Source organism: Pelodiscus sinensis, chromosome 3 (genome assembly GCF_049634645.1).
Source record: "Pelodiscus sinensis isolate JC-2024 chromosome 3, ASM4963464v1, whole genome shotgun sequence".
Taxonomy (NCBI): domain Eukaryota; kingdom Metazoa; phylum Chordata; order Testudines; family Trionychidae; genus Pelodiscus; species Pelodiscus sinensis.
The window spans coordinates 59506525-59525934 of NC_134713.1; the positions used below are offsets into that span (position 1 = coordinate 59506525).

General features: G+C 43.8%; 1 protein-coding gene across 4 annotated transcripts in view; it reads right to left on the bottom strand.

Moving 5' to 3' along the window:
* Window positions 1-3439: 3439 nt before the first annotated feature.
* IBTK (inhibitor of Bruton tyrosine kinase) overlaps window positions 3440-19410 on the bottom strand; it is a 114031-nt gene continuing 98060 nt past the window's right edge. The window contains exons 27-30 of one of the 4 annotated variants that reach the window (XM_006115894.4): window positions 12463-12534; window positions 12212-12344; window positions 9392-9454; window positions 3440-4808 (exon numbers count right to left, since the gene is read on the bottom strand). In XM_006115894.4, the coding sequence (XP_006115956.2) occupies window positions 9416-9454; window positions 12212-12344; window positions 12463-12534 (244 nt within the window). In that variant the 3' untranslated portion in view covers window positions 3440-4808; window positions 9392-9415. Of the gene's footprint in view, window positions 4809-9391; window positions 9455-12211; window positions 12345-12462; window positions 12535-19410 lie in introns of those variants that run through there. The other 3 variants (XM_006115893.4, XM_075923811.1, XR_012902586.1) reach the window with 3 other exon arrangements.

The window sequence follows — 19410 nt, forward strand, 5'->3', positions numbered from 1 at the left end:
AAGAAAGGAGATCAGCAAAATACACACCCTGGACTTCAGAAAAGCAGACTCTGACTCCCTCAGAGAACTGATGGGCAGGGTGCCCTGGGAGGCTAACATGAAGGGGAAAGGAGTCCAGAAGCGCTGGCTGTATTTTAAAGAAGCCTAACTGAAGGCACATGAACAAACCATCCTGTTACACAGTAAGAAAAGCAAATATGATAGGCCACCAGATTGGCTTACAGGGGAAACCCTTGGTGAGCTTAAACACAAAAAGGAAGCCTATAAGAAGTGGAAACTTGGATAGATGACTAGGGAGGAGTATAAATATATTGCTCGAGGATGCAGGGGAGTAATCAAGGTGGCGAAAGCACAATTTGAATTGCAGCTAGCAAGGAATGTGAAGGGTAACACGAAAGGTTTCTACAGTCATTTTAGCAATAAGAGGGTGATCAGAGAGGGTGTGAGGCCCTTTCTCGATGAGGGAGGTAACTTAATGACATGATGTGGGAAAAGCTGAAAGACTCAATGCTTTTTTTGCCTCTGTCTTTACAGATAATGTCATCTCCCAGACTACTGCACTATGCAATGCAGTATGGGAAGGAGGTGGGCAGTCCTCGATGGAGAAAGAACAGGTTAAGGACTATTTAGAAAAGCTAGACATCCAGACCCATGAATTTGTGTATTTAATGCATCTGAGGGAGTTGGCAAATGTCATTGCAGAGCCTTTGGCCATTATCTTTGAAAACTTGTGGAGATCGGGGAAGATCCCGGATGACTGGAAAAAGGCAAATGTAGTGGCCATCTTTAAAAAAGGGAAGAAGGAAAATCCAGAGAACTACAGACCAGTCAGCCTTACCTCAGTCCCTAGAAAAATCATGGAGGAGATCCTCATAGAATCCATTTTGAAGCACCTGGAAGAGGGGAAAATGATCAGGAATAGTCAACATGGATTCACAAAGGGCAAGTCAAGCCTGACCAATCTGATTAGCTTCTATAATGAGGTAACTGGTTCTGTGGACATGGGGAAGTCAGTGGATGTGATATACCTTGACTTTAGCAAAGCTTTTGATACGGTCTCTCAATATTCTTGCCAGCAAGTTAAGGAAATATGGATTGGATAAAAGGACTGTAAGGTGGATAGAAAGCTGGCTACATTGTCGGTCCCAACAGGTAGTGATCAACGGTTTGATGTCTAGTTGGCGGTCAATTTCAAGTGGAGTGCCCGAAGGTTTGGTTCTAGGCTCAGTTTTATTCAACATCTTCATTAATGACCTGGATGAGGGGATGGATTGCACCCTCAGCAAGTTTGCAGATGATACTAAGCTTGGGGAAGAGGTAGATACGTTGGAGGGCAGGGATAGGGTCCAGAGTGACCTAGACAGATTAGAGGATTGGACCAAAATACATCTGATGAGGTTCAGCAAGGACAAGTGCAGAGTCCTGCACTTGGGATGGAAGAATCCAAAGCATTGTTACAGGCTGGGGGACCGACTGGCTGAGTAGCAGTTCAGCAGAAAAGGACCTGGGGATTACAGTGGATGAGAAGCTGGATATGAATCAACAGTGTGCTCTTGTAGCCAAGAAGGCTAATGGCATATTAGGATGCATTAGGAGGAGCATTGCCAGCAGATCTAGAGATACGATTATTCCCCTTTATTTGGCACTAGTGAGGCCACATCTGGAATATTGAATCCAATTCTGGGCCCCCCATTACAGAAAGGATGAGGTCACATTGGAGAGGGTCCAGCAGAGGGCAACCAAAATGATTAGGGGGCTGGAGCATTTGACCTATAAGAAGAGGCTGAGGGATTTGGGCTTAGTCAGTCTGCAAAAGAGAAGAGTGAGGGGGGATTTGACAGCAGCTTTCAACTTCCTGAAGGGAAGTTCCAAAGAAGATGGAGAGAGGCTGTTCTCAGTAGTGACAGATGGCAGAACAAGGAGAAATGGTCTCAAGTTACAGTGGGGGAGGTCTAGGTTGGATATTAGGAAAAGCTATTTCACTAGGAGGGTGGTGAAACACTGGAATGGGTAACCTAGGGAGGTGGTAGAATCTCCATCCCTAAAGGTTTTTAAGTCTCAGCTTCATCAAGTCCTGGCTAAGATGATTTAGTTGGGGTTGGTCCTGCTTTGGGCAGGGGGCTGGACTCGACGAACTCCTGAGGTCTCTTCCGGCCCTATTATTTGCCGGACCAGGAGAGGTCCCTCCTAACATGGCCCATGCTGAACTCCTGCCCCCGACAGGGCTCCAAGTTCACCTCCACTGCTACCTGCCTGGCCGTGGCTCTCCAGGCTGAAGCTCCCTAGCTGCCACTGCTGGACCCCGAGATCTGTGGCCAGAGCTCCGCAGTCAGATCCTGAGATCCGTGGCCAGAGTTCCATGGCTTGGAGCTCCACAGATGGACCCTGAGTTCCGTGGCTGGAGCTCTGCAGCCCCAGCTTCGCAGTCACTGCTAGACCCCAACCTCTTTGTCTGGATCTGGAGCTCCCTGGCTGTAGCCAGGGCCAGAGCTTTGTTATCACTGCCGACCCCTGCTACCTACCAGGGGAGCAGAACCCTCCGCTGCCCACTCCTCTGCGTCCCCCCTTCTTCCGACAAGGGGCTCCCCCAAGCGAGTTATTGTCCCCGCCTTGCTCCAGTCCCATGGCCTGACCTCCCTATATCTTGGCTCTGTGGTCCAGGAACATCCCAGGTCCTGCCAAACCACGCATGTTGCTGGACCAGAGAGTCCCAGTTAAAGGAGGTACAACCTGTATATTCAGTCTCTCAATGTATACAAATTAAGACTGCCGCACTACCTGGAATGGCTCACATCTATGAGTGCCTACTTTAGGGTAGACTGTCAAAAGCAGGGAAACTATCCCAGGCAAACAGGTGCTACATTCTATAGCTACACAAACATAGATGGAAATCAGTCTAAGTGTTCAGTGAGTTCTGGGCCTTGTCATATGCTCGCATCTGGACTGCCAGAGTTACACAGCTTTCAAAATATGCAAAAGTGGGTATAGTTTTCACAGGTAGTTTAGAAAGGAAGTATGAAACACTTTTTCCAAAATACTGCAAAACAGCGACTTTTTTAAAAAAAACTACATGAATCGTATTTGCTAGTGAAATAAGATAATGGGTGGAAATCAATTTCAGCTGTTAAATCAATTTATTATTGCAGTAATTGCTTTTTTTTAAAAAAATCTTGATACAGCTATTTTATAAAACTTAAAGGGCAAGAGGCATTGCAGCACCCAGTTACTGAAAATCTTCAAATAATAAGCATTAGCATTTAAATACATTGAAATCTTCCACAGCAATCCTCTCCCTCTTACAGGAGTTTACTTGAACTTTTATCATATATTAAGCATGCTTCTCACGTACTATATAAGATGAAAATAATTTTAGAAATACTCTGCCACAAAAGTCAAGTTTTAAACAATGGCATAAAAAAAGTACACAAATTTGTGTGAATTGAGATTTTAATGTTTATTGCATTTGTTTACATTTGCTTTTTTTTAAAATGTAGCTCACCTGAAGCCATTAGATGCAGCTACATTGTTTTTCAAGACTCAGATAATTTATCACACAGTGATTGCTTTGTACATTCATCTGGGTATACTACCTTCTCTAAGCCTGATCCTCTCCAGTTTGCCCAAGATATATGTAAACGCTGAAATTACTGAAACTGGTAAATCCACATGTAACTACCCAAACACAAACCAACAAGACAGCTTATTGTACATAAAGCTATTAAACAATTTTTATAAATCTGTTCAGAGAAACCAGGCACAACAAACTTTTTAAACACAATATTGAATCTTTGCAGGACAGACATTTTTAAAATCCACAGTTAAGCATTCATCCTTGTAGTTCTAATAGTTAACATACATGTTTCCCATTTCCCTAGCACTTTAAATATACTGTACTTTAACACGGTGGTTATAACATGGTACCAATTTATTAGCCTACACCAACTAGTGATACCACATCCCACTGGAACTGTGTTCATTTTAGCTTATTATATAGCTCAGGCTGCTCAAAATGCCAATCCAACAACAGCATGAAACCACACACAACTGAACTGGAAGCATATAGCAGCACAGCACTTTAAGGCCAGCACAGAGTCTCATCATGAAGAGTGACATCAAAAGTACTATAAGCTGAGAGGACCAGCACTCATACATACATATCAGAGGTTAGGGGAAACTGCATTGCCAAATTGTATTTTTAGATGAAGTTTAAGCAAAAATATATTTGGGATTATTTCTAATCTGTCCTTTCAATCCTGATTAAGTGCTCATATTTAAAATATGCATGATTTTGCAGGGTCTGTTTTACAATAATCACAAAATTAGTTCCTACTTTTCACCACCACCTGTGAATTTAACAAAAACCTTACTGTCTTAAATAGGGACCAAACCTTAATATAAAGCAAATGTATTTTCACTAAACAATTTTATACAGAATGTTAACAACACAGGATCGGGTTAAGTTTGTAGTCAAAATATACGTACATTATACAGTGTGAATAATGGACACAAATTGTAGTCTGCACTTGTTTTCTAGAATAATCAGACACATGCAGATTATGTGCAGCATTTTAACACTGATACTAAATTTACACGACTCTTCGTCCCCAGTCCAGTTCTACCTGTAATAAAAGTCAAAAACTCTGAAGTAGACAGATCTTCATGACATTCATGATGGATTAGCATCAGTGCTTGTTCCATAAAGGTGTTGCGATAGGTCCCTGTGGAGCCCTTTCAATGACAACAAATTCATCAGGGTTGTCAAAAGCTGTGTAGTGGATTAACAAATCCTGAATAGCACGTTCCTCAATCTGAAGAAAGAAAGAGGGGAAGGAGAAGTCTGAATTTTATAATCAATTCTAGAAAATATCTCATGGGGTATGGAAACTATTCACTAAATAGCAGTGTTACCTTTTTAAAACAAATTAGTTATCAAGAAGGCCTGAATAATTATACAGCCTGCACATCAGTCATCAATGAATATTCTTCATTTCCTTCAAATACAGGAACATTTTTGCATGTTAAAATCTGATAACTGGGTGGAACTCAAATAGGATGTATGGTCCCAGGAACTGACTAACAGATTCTTTAAAAAAAACAAAAAAACAAACAAAAAAAAACACACACACACACACACACACACACACAAACAGACCTCACGGACTGGCTGGATATCATCCCCCAGCAGAGTGGGAGAAAAGAGTTGTGTGTGTGTTGCCCATGGCTATTCCACAATCACCTGCGCTAGTGCCAGGAGTATTTTTCTCAGTATCCATAGGAGACGAGTTGTGGAGTCCTTTGCAGTGGTGTCCACATGGCACAGAATATGGGGTGCTGCCAGCTCCTCCCACCCACAGCCATTTCTTGCAGGAAACTCCAATAGTGGGGAAGAAGGGCAGGTCATGGAATGGACATGAGCAACATCTCTCAAAGAACATCAATTACAGAAATAGGTAACCGTCCTTTCTTCTTGAAGTGCTTGCACCTGTCCATTCTACACTAGGTGACTCCAAACAGTACCAACCAAGGCAGGTAGCAGCAGTTCATAGAGGTGTAGATTGCAACGCAACTCTGCAGAACCTAGCATCATCTTTGGCCTGCTGACTGATGACATAATGTGACGTGAACATGCGAACAAAGGATCAGTCATGGCTGTACAGATGTCCTAGATAGGGATGTGCATCAGAAAGTCCACCTTGGACACCTGATTTCTAGTTGAATGGGCTCTGCCAATTGCCGGTGGCGGGACCACTGCCAGCTCATAACAGGTCTTTATGCACAAGATGATCCAGTTGGAAATCCTCTGTGAGGAAACCGCAAGGCCTTTCACCCTATCTGCTGTAGGCTTTGTCTACACTGCAGGGTTTTGCGCAATAAGCTTTTTGCGGAAAAGATCTTCTGCAAAAACTTCTTGTGCAAAAGCTTCTTGCGCAAAAACGCGTCCACTCTTCAAAACTGCATCACAAAAGCAATGTGCTTTTGCACAAGAGAGCATCCACATTGCATGAACACTCATGCGCAAGAAAGCTCTGCCCGCTATTAACAGAATGGCCATCAGAACACCTGTGCTTTTTCTAATAGGCTCTTTTTGCACAAGAAGCCCGTTTGCCATCCACACACACCTTTTTGCGCAAGAGCTGTTGCGCAAAAAGGAGTGATTCTATGTGGGGAGAGGAATAACTCCAACAGCAAAAGCCCTCTGTCCTGTCAATTTACTGCTTTTGGGGGGGGGGGGGGGGGGGGCGCAAAAACGCACTTGAGGTATGAACGTTCTGCCGGTTACCTTGTTGTGCAGGCATAGCTGTAGAGAGGAAGAGCTGGGTTGATTTACAGGCTTGGTATATTCCAAGTAAAAAGCCAAGGCCCTCTGGACATCTACCATGTGAAGACACCTTTTCACATTGGTCTTGTGTGGCTTGGGAAAGAACACCAGGAGGAATATGTCCTGGTTCATATGGAAGGTAGAGACCACTTTCGGCAGGAAGACCAGGTGGGGCTGTTACTGGATCTTATCAAACACTTAGCAGGAAAATCTTGTCCACTTGGCCTGGTAAGTGAATCTGGTTGATGGCTTCCTACTTCCTACCCGCAGGTCCTCTTCTGAGCAGGTACACTTCTCCTGGTTCAGCCACAAAGCTTCCACACCAAGATGCATAGAGCTGCAAGGTTAGAGTACTGGAGCCAATCATGACCCTGGGACAACAGGGTCTGCTCAGCTGGGAAGGGGACACAGAAGAGCTATCATCATGTTTTTGAGTGTGCTAAACCAGTGCTGGCAAGACCACACTGGGTAATCATGATAACCTCTACTTTGTCCCTCTTCATCTTTACCAGGATGGACCCCATTGATGAGAGGGATAAGTGAGAACACATGCAACAGATTCCCTGAGCAAGATAGAAGAAAGGCATCAGAGAGGGAATCCTTTCCCAGATCTTGCCAGAAGCTAACACAATGGCAATTTCTGTTTTGCCTGGTGGTGAACAGATCTACTTGGAAGGTCACCAACCTCTGGAAGATCACACTGGCCATATTACAGCTGAACAATCTCTCATGGTCACTAGCAGCAGATTTGGATAATTTTTGGTAGCTACCCTCACATACCTGCCTAAGGCTCTGGGAGGGAGATTAGGTGCAGGATCTTGGATGGGGCAGACAGTTGGGAGCAGGAGGATGTATGGGGGTCAGCATTTACCTTGAGCTGCACTAGCTCACAAAAGCAACCCACACACAGCATGGCAACAGATAGGGGCTCAGGTCAGTGGCAGCATGCGCAGACATGCTTCCCCCAGAGCTGCAGAGACATGCCAGTCACTGCTGAAAGTGACATCGAGCAGGAGAACAGGACACCACCTTAGTCCTACTGCGCTGCTGCTGGTGGTGGTGTTGGAAGCAGCCCCCAGGCCCTTTTAAATTGCCCAGGGATGACAGGTGGGGCCAGGAGAGAAACTGCGGGAGGCAGCAGGTGGGGCCATAGAAAAGATCTGGCCCGAACATTGGTGGAGCCAGGCCACCGGGCCCTGAATATTCGCTGGGCACCACGGGCCCATACAACTTGCCATCTCTGCTCACGGTGAGAGATTTGCTAGGGTATTCCTGATGCCAGGGAGCTGACAAGCTTCCTGATGGATTGTTGCTGACGCAGAAGTCCCCAAGATTGAGTGCCTCTTGCCTCCCCCTTGCCAGTTATTATAGAACATGAGGCTGGGTTATCCATCAGGTTCTCACTACTTTGCCCAACAGGTGAGGCAGGAAGATCTCTCAGCCAGTTGGACCACTCTGAGTTCTTTGATGTTTATGAGTAATGTGCATCATCTTAACAGGTGATACTTATTGGGTAACAGTGAACTGGTAGAGTATGTCTACACTGCATTCCTCTTTCGAGAGAAGAATGCAAATGCTGCTGAGCGAAATTGCAAATGAAGCACAGATTTGAATTTCCTGCGCTTCATTTGCATAATCGCATCCGGCCGCTATTTCAAAATACCCTATTTCGAGATAAAAAATGCCATGTAGATTCAGTTATTTTGAAAGAACCCCTTTCTTTTGAAATAACCATTAACCCTTACTCCTCAAAAAATGAGGTTTATTTCAAAAGAAGGGGTTTCTTTCTACCCGGCATTTTTTATCTCAAAATAGGGTATTTCGAAATAGCAGCTGGACGCGATTATGCAAATGAAGCACAGGAAATTCAAATCCGCACTTCATTTGCAATTTCGCTTGGCTGCATTTGCATTCTTCTCTCAAAAGAGGAATGCAGTGTAGACATACCCGTACACAGGAGCAGCTCCGCAGGGGTCAGGAATCGGCCCCTCCAGCATGGGCAGAGGGCTGGGAACAGAAGTTATCCTCCCCTGCTGTACTTGGGGCTGCCAGCCCCTCCCACATGGGATCCTGTTTAATCGATTAACCAGTCACAACTAAGGTTCAACAGTGAACAGATTAGCCAGGATTCTACATCCCTAGTCTGGAGATCTTTGAAATGCGAACACCAGTTGAGGTCTGAGGTGTCCAACACCAGCTTGGCCAAGCGAGGAGAACTGTCTAACAGAACTCCTTTCAGGACTTTCTCGTGATTAGTCCACCACTGCAGTGAGGTAAGTTCCACTGGAGCGGTAATTACAATCTTTTCCAGGTGATCCCTGGATTGGGAATAGGTTGACATAAGCCACTGCTGAAAGAGCCACATGTGGAACCTGGCCCAGAAGACCATGTATATGCGCACTGTCATGTGGCCCAGCAGGCAGAGGCACACCCTGCCTATTTTCAGGGGAAATGTGGATACCTCTGCAATTAGGTCAGGCCCCTGTCAAGTTACAGGAACTCCCTTGCATGGGTTGAGTTGTACACTACTCTGATGAAGTCTATCCTTTGCAATGAAACGAACATGGAATTTGTCATTGACTAGTAGTAGACCCAGTGAGTGACACATGGATTATAGAACAATGATGTCTCATTGGACCCATGCCTTAAGATCTGCCTTTGACCAATAAGTCATCAAGGTATGGGTAGATCTCAACATCCCAGCACCTGAAGTAAGCCATCACTACTTCCATGCACTTGGTAAACACTCTTGGTGTTGTAGCCAGGTCAAAACAGGAGGAGCACAAACCTGCAATGGGCAGAACTCACTGTACAGCAGAGGAAGCATCTGTGACCTGGAAAGATCACTATGTGAAAGTATTCAACCTTCAGGTTGAAGGTGACATACCAGTCTCTTGGATTCAGGGTGGGAATAATGGAGGTCGGGGAGACAATGCAGAAGTTTAGCTTCTTTAGGTATCTGTTGAGGGGTCTCTGATCTAGAATGATGCTAAGACCACATTTGGTCTTTGAGATTAAAAAAACCATTGGGAATAAAACCCTTTGTTTCTGTCTGTGTGCAGAATCTCTTACACTGCATCCAGCTGCAGCAGCTCCTTAACCTCCTGCCCGAGAAGACTCTTGTGAGAAGGGTTCCTGAAGAAAGACAGAGGGAAATTAGAGGGCATAGCCCTGCGACATTGTTCTGAAGACCTAGTGATCTGAAGTTATAACAGTCCATGCAGGAAGGAACAATTAAAGGCAATTGAAAAAACAAAACAAAACAGGAAAATTGCATCTGGAGAACAGTCTGGTAAGTTACCCCTGGGTGTACCCTCAAAATGACTTTTTGGATCCTTGTTTGGAGTGGTTTGAGCCCAGAAGTTGGGGGCAGATGACTTGGGTGGCATCTATAGCCCTTAGCTTTTTGGTGTGGTGGATCATGACTCCCTTGCCCCTGAGTCAGTTTCAGTTTGAACTGCTTGCATGCTGGGCCTGGAAAATAGAGTCTCAATGTTTTCAGAGTGGTCTGGGAATCCTTCAACCCATACAGCTTAATGTCCATCTGTTCTGCAAACAGGTCCTGGCCTTCGAAAGGGAGGCCCTGAATCGACTGCTTTAGTGCAAAGAACAACCCAGAGAAGAGCAACCAGGAAGCTCACTGAGTGGAGATGGCAGGCACCATGGTGCCAACAGCAGAGTCTGCTACATCAGATGCCACTTGAATGACTACCTGGGTGGCTGTACCCTAATCGAGGATTACTTAGAAATGTTTCCAGGAACCTTCCAGGAGGGAGCTCTTTAAGTTGGCTGCAGTCTGCCACATATTCTAGTCATAGCGGCCAATGAGGGCCTGGTGCTTGGCCATTTTCAACTCTAGGCTAGAAGACGAATAAATTGTGTGTCCAAACAGGTCCAACCACTTGGAGTTTATATTTTTTGACCTAGCCGCAGGCTGCTCCTGAAACACCCTGGGATTAACTGACTTGACTATCAAGGAATTAGTGGCTACGTGAGAGTACAAGTAGTTGTGCCTCTTAGTTGGGAAAAGTTTTTACACTTTGCCATTTTGGAGGTGGGATGCAAGGAGGAAGGGGTTTGTCACAGTAATCTTTGTTACTCCTTCATGAATGAGCAAGGCTCCGCTGGCAGGGGCTGTGAAGCAGAGGACATCAAACAGGGAGTCTGCCTGCTCCTCCAATTCCTGCCTGCAAGTAGAGGCTGGAAGCAACTCTCTGAACAGTTCCTGGTGTGCTTTAGCTTCATCCCAGGGAACTGAGCGAGGGGACCCTGTGTTGGCCTCATCTGGCTACGACAAGGAAGATGCCAGTATCAGCAGGCTGCTCCCCTTGGTCCACCTGGTCTCCTGGAAGCCGCGTGTATTGGAGGGGGTTGGACTGTTGAGGCTACTGGTCTGTCCAGGGCTCCCCACACTGAGTGAGCAGGCTGCATTTGCCTCCCTGCTCCTGGCAGGCTCCCCTGTGTCTCGCAATGAGGAGTGGCATTGCTCAGGTGAGGACAGGCAGTAAAGTCCCAGGGCGGGTTTACCTTGAAATCTGAACGCTGCTAGAGACAGTTTGGGCAGCACTGGAAGCATTACAATCTCCTGAGTAACTTGGAGAGCTTCAGGTGTCGATGGTACCTAGAGCTGATGGAGGCTTGCATTTATGTTGGGGCTCTAATGTGAGGTACATGCTGGGCTGTATCACTCAACATGAGCTGAAGTCTAACTTCCCAAAGGGGATGACGAGGTGCACTGTGTGGGTCTTGGCTCACCTTCAGCCCTGTCCTTCTCCTTCTGGGGACTAGCAGCCTGTCCTCTACTGGCCTTCTTTGGCTTTTTGGCTGGGGCCACAAAAGGGAATCGGTGCCAGCTTGCTGATGATACCAGTGAGGCACTGCACACTGATGCCACTGTGCTAGGTGCCAAGTGAGAATGCTGCTCCAGGGCCGGAACAAGTGCCAACTCCACCAGGAGTGCTTTGAGTCAGGTATCGTGCTTCTCCTTAGTCCCTGGTTTGAAGGACTTGCAGATGTGATGCCTAAGAGAACTACTCTGGGGATCGCTAATGGACATCGGCAGTTTGCAATGATTGCAAGGCTTAAAGTCTAGGGCAGTGTCTCTCAAACTTTTTAAGACCAAGGAACACCAAACAATTTTTTTTTTAAAATCAAGAACACCAAGGATTTTCTGTTGAGCCAAAAGAAAAATAAAGTTGGGGGGAGGGGGAAGGAGAAGGGTCGGGGGAAGTTATTGAGGGGGGGAAAAAAGGCTGTCTGCCCCTTTAAAGGCAGCCATTTTGAATTCTGTTGTTCTCTGCGGCACATCTCCAACTGCCTGTACCGCGGAACACAGTTTAAGAAACACTGGTCTAGGTATGAGGCATGCCCTATGCCTCCCTAAGTCCCATTTGGAGAGAACAAAAATATGTACACTAATTTTACAGGTTTGCACGACTGAAGCTTAAACAACTCCAGGAAGAGCGGCAAATGTTCAATGCACCATCACTGGTGGCAAGAAGGAACTGAGGGTGGAGAGAGACGGAGGCACCCCTTATACCATGCCATGCAGGAGCCACTCGAGCGGGTGCCATGGCTGGTCTGCTATAGATACTGCTGAGGGAAAAACTTTTAGCACTAATGCATGTGGCGAGCACACACCTCTAATGGGGAATATACTTGAAGCACTTGAAAAAGGCAACACACTCCAAACCATGAGGGCAGGCAAAGAAAATTGTGAAACATGGACCCTCGCACCAGCAGCTAAGGGCCTCAAACACTGCAGGCTAGCCCAAATCTCCAAAAATAAGCCTGGTCACGGTTTAACAGCTGGTAGACACTATGTAGCAAATGAATAATCAATTATAAAATGTCACCTTTGAAAGAAGTAGTTAAAAATACAGCTTCCTTTACCTGGATCAGAGCCAAAGGTTTCTCTCTGCTCCTGATAAGAGCTGCTTCTTGTTGGAGCTCTTCCTCTACAATAGCTGCAAATGTGATAGGCTCTGTTGCAGTAGAGCTAGTCAAGGATGTCACTAACCATGGACTGCAAGGTAAAAAATTACACAGTGAAGTATCTCAGTGACATTCTGAAACAAAAGCTATATAAAGAGCTAACAGAAAATGTGCGCCAAAAATCTTTAAAATGCCAGAAATCAAGTTACTTATAATTCTCCAGTTGTGGTAAATCAGAAACACGATCTTCTTCTTGACCTGGGCTGCATTTGATTGTGCATCTGGGAGGAAAAGACACGAAAGTTGCTGATTCAACATTCTTGGAATGTAACAGGACTGTCAGCTGCCCTCAGACTTACTCTACTGTACTACACGAGCTATGGTGAGGAGAGGAACAATCTGGAGAAGGGAATCTCAAACCACTGAAAGAAATCAGTGAAATGAGTATCCTTCGCGTGACAGCCCACAGTGAGCACAGTTAGCAATATTGTTCCTATTCAAATAACTACCTCAGTCAGAAGTACATGGGTGGCCCAGCAAAAAACAAATTCAAACAAAAGTTCCCTCTGAATATTCACTGAATTGTAAAATAGTAGCAAATCCAACATCAAATCCAAGATCTCTAGGTGGAAGGTTTTCTGTGTGGTATAGTGGTGGAGAATGGGCTCCCAAGCTAGCTACTTGATTATTAGAACTGTAATAGACTTCCCGCATAGGCAACCTGAATTATAGCATTTCCTCATTTCTGAGTGCCTGACTTTGTAACCTAAATAAATACATTACATAAAAATATTAAACAGTTGAGCACTCTAACTGAAATAAGCGCAAAGTATGTAAACCTAGTCATAATAAATCTGGGAATGATACAATTGCTACTCCTAAAATCGTTGTCTTCAAAGAGGTGGCTATAGCATTAAGTCAAGTGCTACAGAACTACTGCATTATTTCTCTCTAAGTATAGTGCTGATTATTCAATACTAGAGATGGTAAACCTTCAGCACACAAACGCAAGTACCGTCCTTCATATACATGGTCTACATTCTGATAAATATACATAAAAAGGCATAAATTCAGATTCAGGGAATAAAACAGTATGCTTTAATATCAAGAAAAAAAATATGGTTTCAAAATTTCCCATTAAGATGTGAATCTTTTTCCAAGCTGAGCAAATTGCCCAGTGATCCAAAAAAACTGCATATAGGATCTTTCCCACTTAGACACAAGAATTTATTTATCATGAACTCTCAACTCCAACATTCATCTGAATTTAGGTGAGTCACTGAGTACGGTAAAAAGACAACAGAAATAGGCTTTCTTAAACCATAGTTAGGTTAATGTACTGAAGGACTGTGCACTCTGTAGAATGCATTAAAACTCAATGGTCCCATGATGGATGCCAAATTAAAGCTTGTGGAGACACCATTGGGGATAATTCCTCCAACTCAACATTAATAAGAAAAGCTTGCTATTTCTGATTCAGTGGCTCAGCAGTAACTTTCTACATTTCTGTGCATAAGACATGTTTGCTGTCACTTCAGGTCTCTCATTCTTATAGTCAAGAGCTAGAAGAAGGAATAGAAGTTACATGCTCCAGCTATAGGATGGAAAAGGAGAGCCTTGTGATGCTCAACAGTGCCTTCATTCTACTAAGGTAGAACACTGGTGTTCTGTACAACAAACCCTGTCCAATCTTCTGAGCTGAAACAATAGTATTTACAATTCAGATACTTGAGAATTGTAAAATCGTTACTGTTTTTGAGACCCACATAACAGAATGTGTTATCTTCCCTGCAGTAAAAATTCCTGACTAAGTCAGATGCACTCTCCTTCCTATACCTGCCCAAAGAATTCATAGCACCACTATAAAGAAGTAAAAACCAAGGTGATTTTTGTCATAGCAAGTATAATTCAATCTAGATAACAAAGTTCTTTCCAGAGCAAGACTATTTTATCATGGCTAGCAGTAATGTCACAGTACACTCTAGTGATCAATTAAAAGATAAACATAACATAACGATACAGGTGTTTAATGTACAATGATCATCTATTCCACTGCTACTGTGACCCTTACACATAATAATGAGTTGGTCAGAGATTTCACGTTTTAAGCATTTTGGATTTATGTTGTCTTAAGTGTGAGAATCTGAAATTAAGTGTATATAATAGATTAATTGTGCATACAATAATTTCACATCTTAATATTGCTTCTCAAGTAGAGGATAGTGAAATAGGATGGTATGGAAATGTCAAGTGTACATGATTTAGAAGGATTTTTGTGTGCAAAGATCTCTAGATAAGTTCCAGGCCAACTGATCTCTAAAACGTGTTATGGAGACTCCAATCAGGATCAAAGCCCCACTGCATGAGGAACTATACAGACACATTAAGAGACAAATCCTATCCCAAAGAACTTTTAAACTGCACAGGCCCAAGATATGAAAGAAAAAGTGTGACTTGACAAAGAACACAAAGCAGCTCTCTGGCAATCCCAGGATAAGGACCCAGGATCTGATTCCTAGCTCAATGCCCTATAGTACAGTGAACTATACTACCTTCCACGTGAAAGTCTTCATTTTATAAAATACATTTTGAAACTTGCATGGGAGGTCTTATCTTAAATGTAATTTTACTATTTATGGAGTTTTTATTTAAAAAAGAATATTTAATTGACAAACTAGCTATGTTTAGGTCAGAGCGGTAAAACCCCTTCCTACAAAACAAACTGAATAACTTTTGGTTGCACCCTTCCTCCTTGTGACTAAAAAATTTCAACAGTAAAAACTGGGAAGTTTCACCAATGCATCAATGTTTTGGGAGTTTAAATTTAAACTCCATGAAAGATTTTAGAGATATTAGATTTTAGAGATATTCTGATGGCACATTTAAGCACTCAGGTCAATAAATGCCAATATTCAAGTTGTAGGTGCAATCTCAACTCTACGCCTTTTGTGCATGATATACACACCATTTTTTTTTAAAACCACCTTTTATATATATATGCATGCTGCACATGAATACACACACACACACACACACACACACACACACACACACACACACACACACACACACACACACACACAACACAAGCCAGACAGAATAAGAATTCATTTATACATACAAACAGCAGAGTGCATCAGGTTTGGTTCCAAAGAGGCCAAACTTTAAAAATGCAGCCGCCAACAGTTGTAGAAAAAAATGGCATAATGTTTTATTACTTGTGTAATAGTATGTGAACATATACTGTTTCTTGTGTCTCCTTTTAAAGATAAGTACTAAGTTTGCCCTTCTCCTGAAGAAAATGGGGGAGGAAGGACAAAAAGGGATGATACAATAGGAATCTAGGGAATTATAGACCGATCATGTTTTACCTTTATTCCTAGCAAGATATTAAAACAAATTATTAAGTAATCGATTTATAAGTACCTAGAGCACAACAGGGTTATAAGAAATACCCATCATGGATTAGTCAAGAACAAAGCACACAAAACTGAATTTCCTTCTGTGACAGGGTTTTAACCTACTGGATTGCAGAGGGAGCTGTGGAAGGGACATACCTTGATTTTTTTTCCCCACATGACAATCTCATTAGCAAACTAGGGAAATGTGAGCTAGATGAAGTCTACAACAAGGAGGGGGAAAAAACAAGTTGAAATACTTCACTCACAGAGTAGTTATCAATGGTTTGCTGTCAAAATGCAGAAAGAACATATGTAGGAGGGTTTCACAGTGATCTCTCCTGAATCCAGCTCTAATCAGTATTTTTATTATGACTTGGAATATGGAGCGGAGGGTTTGCTTATAAAATTTGTAGATGACACCAAGAAAGGAGGATTTGCATAAATCAACACAATAAAACACAAGAATGACAAATGCAAACCTTATACTTAGGAAGCAAAAATTAAATGCACAATTAAATAACCTGTTAGGCAGTAGTACTGCTTAAAAGGACCTGGATGCTAATCTACAGCCAGAGCATTTTTGTAATCCAATCCAGGAGTCCCAGTGGTCTTGGAGGTGGGGTGGGATCTGTACCCAATCCCCAAATCCCAACCTGCCTTCTTCCCCCACTGCACCTTTTCCCTGAGGGACATGGCCTCGGTGATTGTCAGGCCTGGGGATGCAGCCAGGGCACCCTCATCCCTATATTTCCTGCAGTGGCAGGAGCTGTGGGGAGCACAGTGCACTCAGCAAGTCTGCACACACTACTTCCCTGTGGAGACACAATGATGTTAGCTTTAACAAGAATGTCATATGCAAGACATAGGATGTAACTGTCCCATTTCTATGGTTTTACAATCTACATACATAGACATGCAAAGAGGCAGTGTTGAGTAAGCCCCTGCCTTGTCCAGTGTAGTAACTAAGGGTATGTCTAGACTACATGGCTCTGTTGCCAGAGCCATGTAGATTAGTTTACTAGACATACCCAAATGAAGCAGCGATGTAAATAATCGCTGCTTCATTTAAATTAAAATGGCTACCGCGCTGAGCCAATCAGCTGTTTGTCGGCTCAGCGTGCTAGTCTGGATGCTCCGCAGTCGACATCAAAGGCATTTGTTGACTGCCCCGTTATGCCTTGCAAATGCCTTTGATGTCGACTGCGGAGCGTCCAGACTAGCGCGCTGAGCCGACAAACAGCTGATTGGCTCAGCGCGGTAGCCATTTTAATTTAAATGAAGCAGCAATTATTTAAATCGCCACTTCATTTGGGTATGTCTAGTAAACTAATCTACATGGCTCTGGCGACAGAGCCACGTAGTCTAGACATACCCTTTGTGACTAACTAGTCAGGCAGATCAAAAGTAAGTGACTAGTCAGGCAGTCAAGTCACTACTTGACTAGTTGCTCCTCCCCAACCTTGCTGCCTCTGTATCAGAAGTGAGTGCTGGGGGGAAGAAGCAGGAGTGAGTGCTGGGGGGGAGCCAGCTTAACAGCCAGTTCCCCATAGCCATCTCTGCAGGGGGGCAGGGGAGGCAGAGGTGCAGCAGGGAAATGGCGTGAGCGGGGCTGTTACTACATTTAAAAGGCAGAGGTGCAAAAGTCGGGACCCTTGTCTGGAAATGGGAGACAGGGGTGGGATGACATGAGGATTACCTGTTGTGTTCCCTCCCTCTGAGGTATTTGGTATTGGCCACTGTTGACAGACAGGATACTGGGCTAGAAGGACCTTTGATCTGACCCACCATGGGCGTTCTTACGTTTAAATGTAGTAAGAGATGCGGGAAGGTCTTACTGCATTTAAAGGCAGAGGTGCAGATTAGCGGGCCCCCCAGCCCTCTTTATTGACTAATTGAGTAACTGATGGAAATCCCATTTACTACTTGATTAGCTGATTAATTGAAATTTAACATCCTCAGTCCAGTGTGCATTTCGTATCATTGCAAACAAGGTTGTACAGGTTTGTGGCGTGGCTAACACTTTTAGTACACAAGAATACTAGCGCTCTGGTTATGGACCAGATTTTTAAACTTATGGTACATAGACTTGTCTACATCCACATATGGCCTGTCTAGTCAAAGTCATGCAAATCCCTTTCCAAGTATATATTACAGATATACAAAGATAATTCTGTCTTACTGAAAATTCTGGCCCTCTATGTTCTGCAAATACAATATGAATATTTATGGATGTAGATACAGAAGTCTTAGTATATTTAATGGTGCTTCAAAGCAGTTAATGTCACTGTATATAAAAATCCAGATTCATTAAATAACGTTGAGCAGAACCATTACAAGATGTGTAGTTATACAGTCATTAAAAAAAGATCCCACTTAACTCTGGGTTACTTCTAACCTTTACAATATTTCACCTTTGCAGGGTTTCATGGATTAGCTTTAAAAACAAAACATTTTTGTTTTCCTAATCACAAGTTGGTAGCATTATTTAAAAAAAGGAAAGATGTCAATAGCGTAAAGGCAATTAAAGATGGCAAAACATCTAAAACATTAAACAAACTGTAAGGTCACTAAAGTAGATCTCGCTTTGACAAAGCATTTTATTTTTCATTCACACTACTTTCAAAGAGCTTTAATTGCTAAACCTATCTTTATGTTAAGAAAAAATGAAAGCACACTGAAAAAAAAAGTCACAGTGCTGTGAAAATTACATCTTGCACAATCAGCTTTAATATTACTTCATACCATCCTTGAAAGGAGGATGTAGGAATTTAATCCTAAATTAGATTATATACTACTAATGTTAGGTCCAGACAAAGAACTGCCCAAGGTTCTGCACCCCTTCTAGGGATGGCCCTGGTAATGCCCTGGAAGGGGTGGGGCCTCAAGCAGAAGGGGCAGGGCTAGGGGATAGCCTCCTCCAGCCAGCCCCTCAATGGAAGATTTAGTAGGCCATTTAATTTTGGTATAATACTTGTGTCCTCTAAAGAAAATATAGGACTGTAACTTGTCATTCCCCAGTTCACACTAGGGTCTTGAGTTAGATAACTGTACACAAATACTGTAATTGAAGCAGTCAACAAAAGAGAGCTTGGTCATCTCAGTCCAGTTGCTAACTCACGAACCTCATAATTAAGGCTACAATTTAGTCATGGGTCTTTTGTTCGTGGTTTTTTTTTTTTTTTTTTTTTTTTTAAAGTACTAAAGTCATGGACCGGTCACAAGCCATAAAAAAAATTCAGTGTGTGCCCAGTCTGTAACTTGTATAAATTTTACCTCTGATTAAATCTTAGCTGGTAAGGCCCACTGCTCTGCCAGTGGAAGGAGGGGGGGGGGGGGGCGCAATGGTGCATGGCACCAGCTACTGGGGGACACTGACCAGCAATTGCACTGTCCAGCCCTGAGAGCTCTACTCGTATAGTCCCTGGGGCCAGTTGCCAGGGCCATCAAGCAGCAGCTGCTCCAGCCATCCCTAGGACTGGGCTGCTCAGTTGATCCATGGAGCCAGCTGCTGCCTCAGTGCTCAGGGGGGCTCTCTTATGCCCCCCCTTCCTCTTGCCATCAGCAGGCCTGCCCCTGGCCACTCCACCAGGGTCCAGTGCATCTGGCCCATGGGCTGCTCCAGCAGTAGCCAGTGTAGGTATCCCCAGGCCACCTGAACAGCTGATTCCAGGTGTCAGCCATATGGGCCACTGCCGAAGTCAAGGATGTCATGGAAAGTCATTGAGTCTGTGACTTCTACCACCTCCATGACAGACA